This window comes from Copadichromis virginalis, linkage group LG11 (assembly GCF_057382275.1).
Source record: "Copadichromis virginalis isolate Kocher_CV1m ecotype Utaka linkage group LG11, C_Virginalis_male_GT1.1, whole genome shotgun sequence".
In the NCBI taxonomy this organism is placed as follows: Eukaryota; Metazoa; Chordata; class Actinopteri; order Cichliformes; family Cichlidae; genus Copadichromis; species Copadichromis virginalis.
In genome coordinates, this window is record NC_140628.1 from 29,912,236 (window position 1) to 29,930,380 (window position 18,145).

At 40.2% G+C, this 18,145-nt stretch overlaps 1 protein-coding gene across 1 annotated transcript in view; it reads right to left on the bottom strand.

Annotated features, from left to right (window-relative positions):
* The window catches only part of myom3 (myomesin 3), a 79,402-nt gene extending 61,561 nt beyond the window's left edge, over positions 1-17,841 (bottom strand). Inside the window, exons 1-5 of the mRNA XM_085471924.1 lie at positions 17,706-17,841; positions 14,900-15,026; positions 7,590-7,694; positions 1,295-1,448; positions 780-937 (exon numbers count right to left, since the gene is read on the bottom strand). Of these exons, the coding sequence (XP_085328050.1) occupies positions 780-937; positions 1,295-1,448; positions 7,590-7,694; positions 14,900-15,006 (524 nt within the window). The 5' untranslated portion in view covers positions 15,007-15,026; positions 17,706-17,841. The remainder of the gene's footprint in view (positions 1-779; positions 938-1,294; positions 1,449-7,589; positions 7,695-14,899; positions 15,027-17,705) is intronic.
* Positions 17,842-18,145: the final 304 nt, after the last annotated feature.

Here is an 18,145-nt window from a genome sequence, read left to right on the forward strand (position 1 = left end):
TGCTGCATTATCTTTAGTTACATTGATGTTATTTATTTATGGTACAACAGTGGTAAAATATCGCTGTTGCTTTCGTATACATGAAGCGGAAATACCTGAGTGGCCGCGATCTAATCCTGTTTACATAAAGTAAACCTGCTCCCGAGCAGGTTTACGCTTACGGCTCTGTTGCTATGACAGCAAGTCCCGGATGAGCTTCGAAGAACCGAACGATCCAGGATGGACGATCTGATTTTTACCCGCCTTCGATTATTTCGAAATACAAGTGAAGAAGCGAAAAACCGCCGGCCCGGGGGTTAGGGTTAGGGTTAGGGTTAGGTTTTCCTCAGACTTTTAAACAATCTGGCTTCTTCATTTAAACCCAAGTAGTCGCATCTTGCTGGCCATTAGAACAAGTTTTATGGCAATTAAACTTACTTACTGTTCATTTATAATGTTAACAGTATAAAAAAGTAGTTTCTCAAGTAAAATGCTTAGAACAAGTTTTGTGGTTTGTTATTTTTATATTGGTATTTATTTTTCTTAAGTTGGTCATGATTTTGTAGGAAGAGCGATGCTCCTGGATTTTTCAGTTGTAGTTTTTGGCCCTTACAGCTCCACAAGGCAAGGCACATCTGGTTGTATTATATTCAAGAGAGCATATCTACAAAACTAGACAAGTGACATCATAGGTTAACACCACAGGATGCAACTTTGCCCATGGTCCTGTGATTTTTGTGGGGAAACTGCACATTTTTAGCATAAAGAATGCAGTAGTAGAAAGAGATGAGGGTACTCACCATGTCACCTTTGGGGTTGGACAGCCCTGGACAGTGCAGGAGAGTTTCACACTCATGCCTTCCCAGACAGTGTGAGCCCTCAGAGGGATTGGAAAGTCTGGGACCTTCTGACTCAGTTGCTCCAGGTACCTCATGTGGGCAGATGCCTTCATTTCTGCCTGAGGTACAGACAGTGGTGAATTTATCCATGGAAGGAAAACATGTCTATAAATATTTATTGTAGATAAACACACTGTATTTTTTAAATATAGCAAGTCTCTGTGCTTTGGCTGTCATTAAAACAAGCGGGAGGACCAAGGAAGGATGGAAAATTATATATTAAAATTAGGAACAGTAATCAAGAGGGAACCTTTCTGAAAAATATTCTGGTTGTTATCTACCAATCAGAAAAGCGGTATTTATTTAAGGTGGACAAACTGTGGCACTTTTTCTCCAGAAATGCTAATATCTAAACAGTTTTGTAGTCTTTTGATGAATAAAATAATGGGATTCTTAAGACAAATACTTGACTGTACCTGTTTGCGAAGAGCTATCTTGTTAACACGAGTGCGTAACAACTGCTGGTTCCTGATCACATCGATTTCCACCCTCTCCGCCTCATTCCCAAACATTGTCCACTGCTCTCTCTCATACTCTTCATCAGCAGCCATGGTTTCTTTTAGGATTTCCCTGTTGGTGTAAACCATGAAGTAATTTAAATTTGTTTGGTGGTTATTTATTTGCTGTTTCATAATGTTGGATGATTTGTCCCGAGTATAGTATTGTGAATGTTGTTGAAAAGAAACAACACTACTACTACATTGCTCCATCCTGCAGTAGCTTCTTTATAACCTCTGCAGGCTTTGATGTGTTATATATGCCATGCTAGGTCCCAGATGGGTTTTTTTTTTTAAATCTTTGTTTTTTTACTTTATTGCCTACATTAACTCTACTTGTGTCCTTGTTTGGGCATTCAGTAGGACAGTAGTGAGCAATTAATTTTCTCAAAGGGTCACTGGGACTGGTTTGGAGTACCAGTTATGCTAATGTGGCCTCTTGATGTAGTCCACAACAGTCCAAGTCGCTTGTGTGGCCTCTTGGGGAAATTAATGGCCCACCCCTGCACTAGGAGGTGCCAGATTGCCATTTTGGTTGTCTCACTAACTCGAATCATCCAATAGATCAACAGATTTAGGTCTAATATTACTGTAGTTTCTGTAGGTGTTTCTCTCTCCAGGCTGGGGTAATTAATCCCAAGGCAAACTTCGACTGCAGTGGACAGAGTTTTCTGTCTGGGTTGTCCTTACCAAGGATGATTTAGATCATTCTGCTTAAAAAGTGAATTTTCAAAAACAATTTTCTCTCATTAAAGCTCCAAAGTTGTTAGCTACATACTTTTTTTACAGCTCTCTTTTGGATGCTGTTGAGGCTTGTGCACTGTGACCGATAGTTATGCTGACACAGGGAGATGTAGCTGGTGCCTGTCTGCTAAGCTTCACCTACATTAATTAGATTCACTGAACTGGACCTCCCAAAGGTGTTTGTGCTGTTGGTGTGAGTAGCATGTTAAAAAAACACCTAGCATTCATCAGAGGTAACAGCAGAAACGTGAATTGCAGGTAAAATTTTAAACATGTTTTGCAATAGATGGCTTTACCTTTTGAGAGAATCCAAATAGCGTTTCTTTTTCACTTTAAGAGGGCCATAATACAATTTCAGTGTGTCCCACTTCATTTACAGTCAAATGCTAGTTTTATGATATTCGTCAGATTGTCTTCTCAAACGCTCCTTGATGAGGTCATTAGTTCACTGCTCAATTTGTAGCTTTCTGTCATTTCATATAGCACGCTTCTCGCACACGTTCAAAGGCTTTGAGGCATCGGTATTTATGAGTTGTACATCAAGCCCGGCTGCCACTGCTGATTCACATCACTGTAAAAACGATGCAACGCTTCTACCCTGACGAACACCTCTTCAGGAATCCTTCAGGTGTGGACAGTTCAAAGCGACACTGTGTCGTCGGCCGTGTCACATCCTTGACTTGCCTTTCATCGGGCTGGTTGTCATGGAGATGCAAGGCAGTTGTGATAGTATATTCAGTCAGAAGAAGCAAATTTAATGTTTTGGGGTTTTTTTGTTTTTTTTCAGGGCAAAAAGGTGACACACTAAGTAGGAAAACTTGCGTTACTAGCGGAAGAGGATCAAGGCTTGCTTTTGATTAGTCTCTTCTTTTGTGTTAATCTAAGTGTTTGTGAAGTTACAAAGTTAATCCCCACCAGCTCTCAGCTCTTGAACCTGTGCTCTGATCTCCTTGTAAGCTGTTAAACAAACCAGACACCTCTTAAAAAATTAATGAAGCCTTACTGGTAGCCCATGCACGTTTGCATGACATATTGACGGTATGAATATGTATACATCTCCTCTGTACATCCAGTTAATCCATTTGAATAGATATATACATACTGAAACATGCTATCATGTAATTATAGTTATTATGAATACTCCTCTCTCATCATGGTAGAGTGGATGTGCATCTTGAAGCATTTTTTGACTGACAGACCCCAGGGCTTAATTATTTGCCACAGCAGAGAGAAAGACTCTTAAATATTCACACGAGCAGTTCTGAGCTTTTTTGCTAGAGCATGAATCGCTCGGTAAATGGCCGAGATCTTTCAGTTAAATGCGCAAACTTCTTGATTAAACGGGAAAATAAATATGTGCAAACACACACTAACAATCCCATGTGCCTAAAAACACAGTTTTTAGTATTTTTTGCCACCGGCTTGTTTAGCAAAGTGTGTTGGTGCTTTTAATCTCTGTGGGTTCAGATTTAAGCCTAGAGTGGAATGAACCACTGGATCACATCGAGTCAGTGGGCATGAAGAGGTTTATGGGTTTATTATTTCTCCAAAACCTTTCCTGTCTCTGCAAAGAAAAGGAAAAACGTTCTTGCCAAGACAAACTGGGCATGCATGAGTCAGCTGCATAATTTATTTCTTACCTATGTGGGGAAGATACTGGAGAGACCATTACGTGAATCTGATAGGAACATGTAGTTGCCAGCACAGAATGATCTAGCACATTTGTTTCCGCACAAATCAAATCGAATGTTAAGCTCCCCCATCTTGCAAACGCTAAAGCAGAGGTCTGGAAATAGTGTGCCAGTTCTCAAGAGCTTTCAGCTTCATCCTTCCATCGTTTCATTTTTGGCCCGTAGAGGTCAGTCATCTTCAGCTTTTTCCAGCCTCCATCCTAAACTATCCAACTACACTGTGTTCATCTGAGCACATCTGAGGAGAAAGGAAGTTTGAAGATGCACTTCAGAGGGAGTCGACCTTGCAAATTTGCGCGGTAGGGTTTGGGTCTTAAAATCTGAAGGTGACACAAAACTGCGGCATTAGCTGAGCATGTTTGTGGATGGATAGTCACTGGTTGATGAGATAGGAGGGTTGTCGTGGTGATATGGAAGAGGGGACATAATGAGATGCTAAGTTGGCAGGACTACATCATTGCAGCTGAGGTTCATTACTTTCAGTTGTGTTTTGTCTTTCAAGAGGGTGTGATTTCACCCTCGATGACTTCCCCTCTTTTCACTCTTGCTACTTGGCAACTGTCTTCTACTATTTCTAATCTGCTACTTTAATACTCGTTGTGACCTCTGTTCATCTGTCTATTTACTTTTTTCGGCCACTTGCCAGCCAGAGCTTCCTTTCATGGCCTGAAGAAGGAAATATCTTTTATTTTTAGCACTTATGATGAAGTCTACACTAGCGATGTCAAATCCTTTTTGACACAAGAGTGTAATCAGGTTGTGGATAGACTGGAGAACAGGAAACTGGCTGCTGCTAAGCCTTTAAATTTGAAAGTGCTATTGACTTGCAACACAGACACTACGTGACCCAGACAGGACAAGGTGCCCCTAGAGCAGAAGAGGGATTTTAGTAAAGCAAATCAAGTCACTAGAGGCAACAATCCCTCAGCGTGTGTTCTCTGTGACCTAAACCTCTCTATTCTGGGATTACTTTTAGATATGACAGCCGAGCAGTAATCCTGTCCTGGCAACATGACCGTAAGACACTTAGAAAGAAAAAGAGTTCATACATGTCATCAGCAAAATCCTCTTATATTCTGATTCACTTACTAAGTTAAAGACCATGTGTTCTGGCAAAAAAAAAAAAAAGTCCAGCTTGAGTACCAGAATATTTATTCTTTTGCTTCGTATATGAAGTCCAACACAATTAACCAACATGTCTTTCAAATTGACCCACAAACCAGTTTTATAATTCCCTCTTGAGCACATGGAGGCCTTTTTTCTTTAAAACCTCTGTCATGGTCCGGGTGAGCACGGGGTTTTTCCACTCCGCTGGGTTCTACCTTCAGGCAGAGACTCCAATCAGCTTCCACACCTGGTTCCAATCAAGTCACCTGCATATAAGACCAGCATTCACAACAGACCTCTGCCAGATCTTCTGCTAACCCATGTCAGTGCTAGGCTGCGAACCCCATGTGAGAACCCTCAACTACTGCTTTTCCCTCACCGTGTTTTTCTTTGTCATAGGACCCACCTGGCAGTCACGTTTCCCGAACTACTCTCATCTCCGCCTGGACGCTGGTTCTGTCATCTGGTTTCTTCCTCTCCACCATCGGACTACACCTGCCAAGTCCCTGCCAAGTCCCTCACTCCACGCATATTCTGGATCCTCTCTGGACACTCCTCACCCGGAACCCCCTGGACACCCCTTCCTCGCATGACACTTTAAACCTGCAACGCTGACTGCGTACCTCCATCCAAGCCGCTGCCCCTTTTTTCCATCCGTGAAATCCAGCACCTAGCCATAGCACTCAGTTTCATGTTCACAGTTTGGCCTCACAGTTCACAGTTCATAGCATTTCATAATTCATAGTATTCATAGTCTCCTGTTGTGTAATTTCACTAGACACTTGTAAATAAAGCACTGTGTTCACGCCCGTTTGCCTCCCTCTGTGTCTGCATTTGAGTCCACACCCACAGCCGGGCCCTCTCGGCCGTAACAACCTCATGCTCCTTTTGGCAGACTGCCTTCACTCTTCACTTGTTTGAAAACCAAACCGTCTGCTGCAAAGATGCTGCAAAGATAGGCTGTTATCAATGGACCTGACTGCACCAGACAGGAGAGCACTATGTAGGTGGTATATGTTCTATAAGTGGAAAAAAAGACCTTTTTTATTTATTTATGTTTCTTTACTTTCACAGACTGTTTGCAAAGTCCTTATACTCAGAGTCATAAAGTGATTAAAAAAATTCAATATCTTTTAAATTAAAAACCAAACTAGTAGGTTTAATCTGCAGTAGTCTGTAGATGTTAACTACATAGGTAGTTAAGTGAGTAACTGGGTAGGTCATCATTTTATTGGAGAGCTAGCGCGGAGAAACAGTCGGCCATTTGCCCTCACTTTCATACCTGTGGTCAACTTATAATCACTATTTAACTCAGCACCCATGTGTTTGGACTATGAGAGGAAGTCAAGGGCCCCCAGGAGTACTCGTGCAGGCACAGCAGAACATGTAAACTACACAGGCCATCACATTCAAGCCAAGGGCTTTCTTGCTATAAGGCTAACCACTGCCCCACTCTCTGTAAATGAACCAGAGTCAAAAATGAAGATGTTCGATAGCTTGAGTTTATCAGACAATCATCAGTATCGGCTGACTCCTATCTTAGATTAGCTGTCATTTGAGCGTGGCGGTAGTTGATGTTTATCAGTGGTATCCCATCAGTCTTGATCCTGGTTACAGTTTCATGCATTTGTGTGATGAAGGGTTTCATGAACATTAAATAAATGGGGAAACAAATATTTATTATAATTAAATAGCAAAAACAAAAGAGTTTTATGGACTAACAAATAAAACAGTGCTTTGTGCTCTACATCCCTCCACAGGATGTGAGACTCCCCTGCTTCTATCTATAACCACAAAAATACAAACATATCTAATATCCTTCTTCTGCATGACTGCAGTTGAATAGTTATTGCTTATTTGGTCCATGACATCAGCCAGCAAATGAAGGGACCCAGCTGGCCTTTTATAGACTGACGAGAACGAGGGAAAAAACCCTGATTTCCGTTGTTTACTGAGATTCTCTATTGACAGAAAAGCTCTTGTGCTGTATTAGCTCGCAGGGCAAAGCGTCAGTGGAAGTTGACCCACTCTTCTTCCTCAAATAAACTGGAGAGAGAGCATGATAGTGACGGAGAGGCAGGGGTTTTATGACATAAACAGATCATCCAGGAAGGAAGTCCTCAGGAAAAAAAAAAAAGTGGAGCCTTGTTGACAGTGTGAAGAGACTCGTCCATGGTTGCTGCCCTTTTTTTCATGCACTGAAGATTCATCCTGCGTTAGAAATCCCCGCATCAAGACTTGCAGATGCAGGCTTCTGGTTTTTGTGAGCCTCTGCTACTAGGACTATTTAAAGGATCATGTGGTTGCTCTCACTTTCTATGCTTTTGAGTCCCATTTTTGAACCTCAAGGATGTTATTGTTTTTTTTTTTTTAAAGAGGATGAATTGACTGCATCGTCCTGCAAGGTGATATGTATTTGTTGATAGATATCCATTGAAATTCCCAGGACACATTTCACTGAGCTTGACTCGTCTTATGGAAGTATTGAATATTTACGACACTAGAATTAACACGTTTCAATAAAGACATTCTTGTCTAGTAGTTCATCCACAATTATTAAAATGTAAATGCAAGGATTTCAAATTTAAATTAAAACATAATTTAAATGTAAAAGTATTTTTCAACAAATTACATCTGTATGAAGATGATCTGTGAGCTGTTTTGTGCCTCACCATGTTCTGTGCCGAGGGAAGTTGTCCATGTCGAGGACCTCTTTGACTGACATGACATCACCGGGTACGATAGGAAAGACACCTGAATAGGAGGCCTCCTCATCGCTGTGACATCCAAAGTGTTGTGGAGGACAAAAAAAATAAAATAAAATAAATAAAACAAAGCATGATTAACATGCGCAAATCATCAAACGACACACAAAGGTGACAGATTACAAAATAGATATCTTCCCTTGTCATCCTTCACAGTTATCTATTCTGCTGATAGAAGGATATTAGCACGCCTATTAACTTTGTCACGGATTATGACACAATATCCAATCTGTTGTTCATCAGGCCATTATTCTCCTCTGCCACTAGAAAGCAGCACTGCCTCTAATATCCTCTAGCTGAGAAGCACAGGAGGCCGTGCATCAGAGAGTGCTTCGGTTAATGTAGGCAAATACAAAGTACATGAGGGTTCATTTATTCAGGCGCTCCAGGGATTCACTTTAAAGCAGGCAACTCTTATCTCAGTTAAGAAAACAACTTTTATGCATCTTTTCTGGTTCCTGTTGTGAAGATGTAGCGAAGTAAACAATGGCAAACCAAAAATCAAACAAGACAAAGGAAATTGCAAAGAAAATAAATCCATCACAGGCAGAACTTCTTTGAAACACATCCTCTGTAATGTTTGTCACACTAATATACCCTCTGTCACTCTGCAGCTCTGGGGTAAACCCAAAGCGTGGTTCATAGGATGGTGTAGCATATTTGTCACTATTCAGTTTATACTACTCCTGTGTTGTCAGTAGTATTACTGTGCAAGCTGCTAAATTGGATTCGTTACTATTTTAAATGGGAAATACAAAATACTGCTTTGTTAAAACATATTTTAATTTTAGCTATGACCCTGTGGCAATGGGATACGAGCTAAAAACAGGATATTAAACACAGTGGTAGGGCTGAAACAGTCGTGTCTTCAGGTTCTTGTCTGTGGGCAGTAAAATGTGCAGTGTTTGCAGAATTGTAGCCTTGTGCTTTATGCGATTATTCAACTAGCTTCATCCCATGTGGGGTTTGAAAACCCTAATATAGCCATTCGAGCAGAGCAGCATACGACCTCTTTTCTCCTCGAGTGTGAGAAATATCATAACTGCAATCAGCTGCTGCTTCTGCTCTGTCAGTGTTCCCCTTTTCCTCACTGGTGTACAAACACATGTTATTATTGTGTTTGTCATCAAGAGGAACTGCAGTTGGTGACGTTAAGCCCATGCAAATGTATAGGCGAGTTTATTGGATTGTTTATGACACGGTCACAGCCATTTGAAAGTTTTACTGGCCACTATAGTGAACAGTAAAACTTCAGGCTCTACAGTATGTTTGATTCAGGTGATGGTTTGGCTGTTTGAGCTACATTTAGTGAGGGGGAATATACCAGATGAACTAAACATAAACTGCAGTCACTGGTCACATACAGGAGAGTGTAAATATTGATGCACTGCCAACACTTCTCCTAGTTACCGCCTAGTTATCGCTTCATCATATACTACTCCACCAACCCCCCCATTTGTTTATATTTTGCTTTCAAGAATTATTTATATATATTTTTTTCTAACACGGTCTTTTACAATAAGTCCTTAGTCTTTCTTACATTTTTTCAAAAGCCTTCTTTAGACACTGGATGCTTTTTTAGCTCTCTCTATATAACAGACAACGTAGCAAATTTTAAGCCAATTTCAAATCGTGTCTTTAGGCAAAACCGATCATCATTACCTAGCCTAACTTGTTTCCAAATTCTTTAGTTGACTCTATAAAATATCCCAAAAAATAACCTAATTTTACAGATAAAATAGTATTTTTGTCTATTAGCTGATGACTTAACACAGCAGTCCCCACCCTTTTTTGCACCACGGACCGGTTTATGCCCGACAATATTTTCACGGACCGGCCTTTAAGGTGTCGCGGATAAATACAACAAAATAAAACTAGTACCGGTACAGAAAAAAAGAAGATTTATTCCTAACACACGTGAAAAGACCCAGGAAAACCGAGTAAACGATAAAAACGATAACAAACTAACGCTGAAAACCGATAAAAACCCTGAAAACCATACATTTCACACCTGAGCCTCAACTCTCGCGGCCCGGTACCAAACGACTCGCGGACCGGTACCAGTCCGAGGCCCGGGGGTTGGGGACCGCTGACTTAACAGATCTCAGCAGCCTGTGCAGTATGTCTGTAAAAATTGAGGCCTGAAAAACCTATCTACGGTAGATGACCAGCATCTGAAGGTAGTGTCCTTAAAAAATAAGAAAAATAAAAACCCCAATCAAAACAGGACCTGAGAAATTGGCCTTCCTGAACCTCAACATTATTGAAACAGGGTGGGGTCATCTTGCAAGAGAATGGAACAAAAGTTAGTCAAAATCCAAAATGTAGCGTTGAAGCATCCACCAAGATCCATGGAGAACTACACCTACAGACTTCGAGAAAGAAGTTACAAGAAAGCATTGCAAGAGTTCAGGCTGTGTCGACGAAAGAAGGTGTTCATAACAAATAGTGATTTTCCCGCACATCACTGTAAAAACTCTGTTTTTGCCTTTTATGTTTTCCATGTTTCAGTAAACCGCTGCACCTACTTCCCGTTTTTCTAGTAAAGAAAAGACTTTTGCCCAATTATGCAGATATGTACATTTCTGAGCCTACACTGCACCACAAACTCTGTCTGAATTTCCAACATAAAACTGAGTCGACGTTATCCACAGTATGTGCACCACCATGGAAGGAAAGAGGCTTTTGTTGTTGTTGCAGTTGTGAAACTGAATAGCACATTTGTAACACGAGAAGCACAAATTTGAGTTTTTTCCTTATCTGAAGACGAGGCTTACTCTTTTAGAATAATTGCAACCTCAGTGAGAGGCTATTTTATAAGTGCGAAGGCTTCCCTTGTTTTTCTTATGTAATGAAAACCTTTTCTTTTTGTTTTTAGGAATATGCATTAGCTTTTTTGGATTCCTGTTAATTAAAAAGCTGCTGCTCTTATTCTTCCTGTGAAGTAGTGTACGTTACTTTACCACAGAGTCCCACTGTAATAAATAAAAATCTCAAAATCTCAAATGTGATGCCAGAACTGTATTTTTATCCACCTGCGTCACACAAACCCCGACCGTTGCTGTTAACATCTAGCCTCAAGCATTGCTTTCAACAAGTCATCTTACAAATGGCAATGCAAATTGACGTGACTTCTCTTTTTCTTTTGTTTGTAATCTGGGAAATTTCCCCATTTCACGGTGCTGAGAGAACAACTTCTGCTTTTGCTTTCCTATAATTGTATTTTCTTTCTATTGTTTGGGCTCCCATTGAATGTGTGTACCACTGAATAATGTTGTATCTGGCTGGGTAGTGTATATATATATATGTGTGTGTGTGTGTGTGTGTGTGTGTGTGTGTGTGTGTGTGTGTGTGTGTGTGTGTGGATATATGTATACATGAGGGCACATATAAACAGGAACTTCCAAATGCATGCAGTAATCCATGCAGGCCAAAAATGTCATGCCACTGCTGTTGGTTGAAAGAGAGTGGTTGTTCGTTTGTGTTTACAAACAGTGGGCTTCCTCAAAATATTAACTTGGTGTAACTGGAAGGAGGAAATAAAAAAGAGGGAAACTTGATGGAACTGGACGTTCTGTTATCGCTGTTTCATGCATGTCAACATACTGTACAAAGACTGTTTTGTGCTATTCTACAAATACAAAAAATGAAACCACTGTAGAGAAAACCGTTCCCTTCTCTGGTGTTGGCTAAACCTACCCAGAGGCCACTTTGCTCAATCTAACATGAAGATAAATTTGAGTGTGCTCCCACGAGCATGTTCTAAGTATAAATTTCACCAATGCACCTGCTCCCTCTCATGCTTCTTCTTTTAAACAAAAGGAGACATGACCTCTAAGTTCAGCTGAACTAAGCTAGATGGAATAATTGCTTATTTTCAACTTCCCCGAGGAGAAAAATTGGCCAGTTCCCTTTATTCTGCAATGGAGATTGTAGACCCACAGGTTAGCCTAATTTAATAACTCACTACAGCAAGAGGGGTGCATGAAAATGAAGGCAAATTTGGCTTGAGAGTATGAGTATATGTTGACTTGTACCTGTGTGCCTGCTTTCATTTGTGTTCTGCCATAGTGTAAATGGATAGGCCTGCTGCATGTGAGTGTGGGCAGCCAAATGAAAAGAAACAAAAAAAAGTTATAAAAAAAACCTTTTGAGAAAATTAAAATGAGGCAAATAACAATGAACCAGACTTGCAATCTAATCATTACACATGACATGTTTATAGTCGGTTAAAACTTTAACCTTTTAATTTAATTTTTTTGAAACTTTAGAGTTTAATAAACCACTGACAATTTTATTTATAAAATGTTCATTTCCATATATAGCTTTCATTTGTATCATATTTGCTACGTCTTGAATTTGCTTTAAAATGGTTTTTAGGTTTTTCAGGAGAAAAAAAATCACATAGTTGTAGACGTCTCAAAAATAAAACTATATTTATCAAATATGATGGACTGGGTGTTCATGGGTTAGACTGAAAGTCAGCCTTGGACCTTGAGATTGTTTTTAGATGTTTGTGTAGCAGGTTAACTGAAAGCTATTCATTTCCTGCTTCAGGTAATTTTCATGCTAACCACAAAGTAGCTGAACTGATGCATCTGTACACACAGGTGTCTTAATTTATCCGTTAGCTCATCCCGCTGTTGTCTGCTTATCATATGATCAAGAGTTTATGTTTAACTTTAGCCTTTAAAACCGGCTGTAGTACAATGTCAAAGGGACTTCTGGTAGAAAAGACTGAAATATAAAACTGTTTGCTTGTGTGCATGTGTTGAGGTCGTTTTTTGATTGAATGTGTCATTGAACCATGTAGTGAATCAGTACTAAAAATGAAATTTACATAAAGGATACATTTGTTTTATAACAAAGATGCATACGGATGTCCTCTGTTATCAGTAAAGCTGCAAGGAGTCCTCATCTTAACAAGTTGCTCAATCTGTTAATCCTATATCCTGTTTATTTCTTTTTAATACTATACAGAAAGCTGCGTATGGTGCGAGACAGTTCCACCTTTTTCAAATATTAATCAGTTTGCTTCATCAATTTTAAAGCCTCAAGCTGCACTTTCCTATTATAGTGCAGTGAATTTTCTATTGTACTTTTTGTTTAAATTGTCTCTTTCATTTAAAAATAAACGTGCAATAAACAATACTGCACATAAAGTAAAACAGAACTAGTTATTTCTAGAGTTTTGCTTGTGAAATTTGAGTTTGAACAGAAGTCTTCATGATATGACAACACAAACATTATGCTTATCAGTTTTCTGTTTTTGTATTCCCTCAAGCTGTTACTGTGAGAGTGATTACGGAGCTTCTTTTAAGCCACTTTTTAGACTCTGAGGTGTCCCAGAGTTAAGAGGAGTTTAACTTAGATCCTGTATAGTAAACAAAAGTACTGTAAAGTAGCTAGTGCTGGCCTTCATAACTGCTTTCGGTCTTTGTGTCATAGAGTGAACAAGGTACCGGAAACATTCCTCTGAGATTTGGCTTGACATGATAGCGTCACACCAAAGCTGCTCTACTGGATTGAGATCTGATGACTGCGGAGGCCATTTGAGCACAGTGAGCTCATTGTCATGATCAAGAAACCGGTTTGAGATGGTCTGGGCTTTGTGACGTGGCATCTTATCCTGCTCTAAGCAGCCATCCAAAAATGTACACTGTGGTTATAAAGAGATAACTGTGGTAAACACTAACACATTGTTTAGTATTTAAACAATGTGTACAAAAACACCTCTGCAACCAACCCCACCCTGAATATTTCCTCTTTTTTAAATCGTTCACTGCAAACTGTAGAGATGGTTGTGTGGGAACATCCCAAGTAGATCAGCAGTTTCTAAAATCTAAAATGGGACGATCATAGCTCAAGAGTTGGCAGTTCGTCTTGTAATCGGAAGGCTGCCCGTTCGAGCCCCGGCTCGGACAGTCCCGGTCATTACGTCCTTGGGCAAAACACTTCACTCGTTACCTACTGGTGGTGGTCAGAGGGCCCGGTGGCGCCAGTGTCTAGCAGCCTCGCCTCTGTCAGTGCACCCCAGGGCAGCTGTGACTACAATGTAGCTTGCCATCACCAGTATGATGTGTGAATGGGTGAATGACTGAATGTAGTGTAAAGCACTTTGGAGTCCTTAGGGACTAAGTAAAGCGCTATACAAATACAGGCCATTTACCAATACTCAGATCAGCCTTTCTGGCATCAACAATCACGCCACATTCAGAGTTACTTACATCATCTTTCTTCCACATTATAATCTTTTGTTTGACTTTCACCAGGTCTTGACCATGTTTCCAGGCCTAAATCCAGCGAGTTGCGTCCATATGATATTTGCAATAATAATCAGTTGAACAGATGCATCTAATGAAGTGAATTTCATGTGTATGCAGTACTTATTGATCACTGATGACAGTAAATCCATGTAAAGGCCACATGTTTGAGTGCGTTTAGTTCATTATATTGATAAGTAGTGGTTTTTAAATGAAAGGGTAAAAGATTATTCCTCCTTATCTGTGCTGTTAGCAAACCCCATGAAAAGACAAAACCAACTCTTGATTATAATGTTTTGACCTCACTAAGCCTGTATTTTCTATTTAAGTACTAAAAATGGAAAATAAATCATATGAAATTATGCACAGAGCAATGCTAAAAGAAACAGTTACTGAACAGTCAAATAATCACCAGAAACAGACCTGTTTTGGTGAGAGCCGTTGTTTCAGATTTTTTTTTTTTCCTTGGGGGACGAGGTGTCGATGTTCCCTAAACACCCTAGGCAACTAGTTGTTTTAGAAGTGTAACAGAAAGCGATTTTCCAGCAAAATTATCAGAAGTTCTGATCTGACAGACTTCAAGCTTAACACTGCATTTTTGTGAGCCCCCAGCAATACACCTGCCAAGTTTGAAGTAAATCGAAAGAATAGTTGCAGAGAAAAGCGGAGAACACATACCACACATAACACGATATAAAGAGGTTCCTGTGTTTATTAGCGAGATGAAGGAACATGCCACTTAGTGTAGCTTGTTGAGATTTTTATAGGTTTTGGGCAACAAAGAAAGCCTTTGGCAGAAAAGAATAAATTGGATCTGATGTCAAAGATAATACCTTAGTTCCTCTTTGGTTGTGGCATTTCCCGAATTTTGTTAAAATGAAGATAAATATTATCAAATTAATTCATTATAAATGGCATGCAGTGATGTTGCTATCACTGTGTGTCTGTTTGCACCTTGACGTGAAGGTCCTCTTCTTGATCTGGGAGGACAGCTGCATGCTGTGAGACATCTGGGACGACTGCTCCTCCTGCTCTCGATGCATCACCATCCTGGTTTCCATGGTAACGCCCCAACTGGCACCTGGGAGTGGAGGGGAAGCTACGAGTGAGCATGCAGAGGTGTGTAGGAGGCAATGTGATTGTCAATAGGAGTCAGTCGAGCACTAAAGGCACTGTAGCCTTAGCCATGAGGGTATCTGTATTAGTAATCAGCAGCCTGAAGCTGGGTTTGAAATTGAGTTCAGATTAGTTGCACGATTATGCATATGTTTACAGTAAACACCTTTATCTGTGTGCTTTAAGCTTTTCAAAAGCAATAGATTTATAATGGGAATAATCAGCCCTAAGTTTTAATTGTATATAGAATATTTGTCGTAGTGCTTAAATCTCTTATGATATTATATTGAAGTGACTACAAACAACGAACAAGGTGAAAATAATAATAATTATATTTCTAAATCTACAGCAATCAAAAGAGGTTATCAAACACCCAATACTACTTCGATAAAGGGGCTTCAATCCAATATGTCAATGATACACTTCAGAGAGGAAAGGAAACTGTTCAGAATCCATTTAATACATCAAAACCGATTAAGCATTTTAATATGTAGCTTTACAAAAACATTTGAAATACTGCTGGAACTACTTTTTTTTCATTAAGCTGCTGATTATCATAGGCTCTTGTCGTACAGGTCTAGAGACTGAATGGCGACTGTCTAGCAACCTGTGGTTGCTACGGAGAAACATATATTCCCCAACCAGCTGGCAAGTGGTTGCTGGAGGTTTTTTACTGTTGCTAGGTGACATTGCTTTCAAAGAGATAAACTGTGCTGAAGAAGTCGCTGACTTGTCTGCAGACATTCACCAGCTACTCACTAAGTGGTTGTTACCCTTGTAATGCAAACTGGAAACGAAGACTGTTTGCCTTTTGAAATGTTTTGTGACACAACTTTTACTTTGAAGGTGAACGTTCTCCATTTTCTTGTTTTTGGCCACACTTTTTTGTAATTTCACTACAGCTCTGAGGTTAGTTTGCAGGTTCTTGTGTCAGGGTTCCTGGGTCGATGACCCAGCGTTTTCAGTTTTGAATTTTGCCACTGTTTAGTTTTCACATTTTATGTTTTACGTTTGCCCCGGTCTGTGTCCATTATGTTCTGTTCCACTTCCTGTGTGTGATTAGTCAGATTCAGTTCAGCTGTGTTCTCACCTGTCTCTCATCATCATCACTCCTGTGCATTTAAGTCCTTACTTTCCTCCAGTTCATTGTCTTGTCATTGCTGCCGACAATTCTGCATGTGTGTTTTTCCAGTTCAGTTAGCCAGCCAGCCAGCCATTCAGTCAATCAGTCAGTTTCAGTCTGTTATATTCCGTTCATCCTGCCTTTGTAATAAACACTGTCCTTATCCTTCATAAATCCTACGTTTGGGTCCTCTCTTCCTTCTCTCCACACTGCGAAGCCCTGACATCTTGCAGACAAGTTAGTACCTTTTATGCAAACTGCAGTTGACCATGGAGATCTGCTAGCAAGAGGTTTTCTTGGTGCTCCACCCAATTTGGCAACGTCCAAAATCACTTGCAAACCGGCCAGGGAATGATCATTTTCCCCCAGCGACTGGGGTTTCTACTGGGCCTCTAACTGAAAATTGAAGCTTTAGTTATTGGGTTAACCTATAAATTGGTAAAATAGAAAAGAAAGCTAAAGAAAAGTGAAAACCTACAATTTTTTTGTGTGTTGTTCACTGTCCAGCCTACTGTGTTGTGACATGTTGAAATGGTGTGTTATAGTGAATCACCCCCTTTTTTTCAGCAACTGAGCCTCAGTTGGCCATGGTGTTGCACACACCCTGTCCATCATTAATCATGTGTTTGCTCTGGGGAGGTGAGTGCAGAACGCACCCAACAAACAGAATCAGGTCGTGCCTGAATGATAGCTTCATTCACCCATTCCCAATAGCAGCCACCTGTGTTAGCAATATAAACAAGCGCAGTGTGTTATTTCTTCTCATCTCCTTCAATTGCATTGTGGAAGAGGTTTGGGGAACAGGCTAATATGCTTGCAGGTCAGCTGATTCCCTTGCTGCTTTACTTTATTTTATTTTATTTTAGTTTTTATGCGTCTCACTGCTGCCCAAGGGGAGAGGTTTGTTTGAACACAGAGGATAGTAGGTCAACCTCTAGCACATTGGAATTGATCAATCTCCATGGGGAAGCCTGGATCCCCAGGCCCCTGGAGGGAAAGCAGATAAAGCAAAGTGGCTCTATTTCTATGCACCGTGCAATTTTTTTTAAAGTCTCTGGAGTAATGTGAGAGCTCATTTTCTAGGTCTGATGTTAATAATAAAAATCTATCAACCTGAGACAAAACAAGGTAAATGATTCACTGTTTTAAACATTGACGGGAAAGAAATTATACAAATACATCAGGAGCTTGACTTGTGGTCTCCCAGGAGAGTAATTAAAAAGCTACATCCACTAAGGCCATCAAAAGACAAGACAATTAAGAAGTTCAGCTAGCAGAAGAAGCGAGCAAACATTTTCAAGAGAAACAAGAAGAGAAGGGAAACCTTTTTGACAAAGCAAAAACACTAGCAATTAGCTGCTATATGCAAATGTACTGTAGAGGTACAGTGCATGCATTTTACTCAGGCTTAGTACTATTAGGTACTCTAATTCCTCAGCAACTGATGAACAGCAAAAAAAGCCTTGCTTGCTATTTGTGTTAGATCTAGCTAGTGGCTGAGGAAATGGAAATCCCACTCACAGTTTCTCTTGTTGCCAAAGATCTGTAGGACGAATATATTCCACTTCCTTTTGTCTCCCTGTCTCACTCCTTGAAGATGCTTTTCAGTCTTAGTGTCTCACCTCTCTTTATTGCCTTTGACTGTCTGTCTGTCTTCATCTACTGTACCTCACTCTCTCTATGTCTCTTGAGTAATCAGGGTGACCCTGAACTCTGTCCTTCACTGCCAAGTATGTCGACAACACAATGCTGTCTCATTCTTAAGTTGGTAAATATAGACCAATGACACCCCTGTGTATACTGAAACGTGCACACACACACACACACACACACACACACACACACACACTGCCAGATCGATTTAGAAAGATCTTTGTGTACAAGCAGCTAAAAGATGAGACAATAGCTCCCTGTACAATGAAACCCCAACAGCTGAAAGTAACAGCTGGAACGGCCTCAGG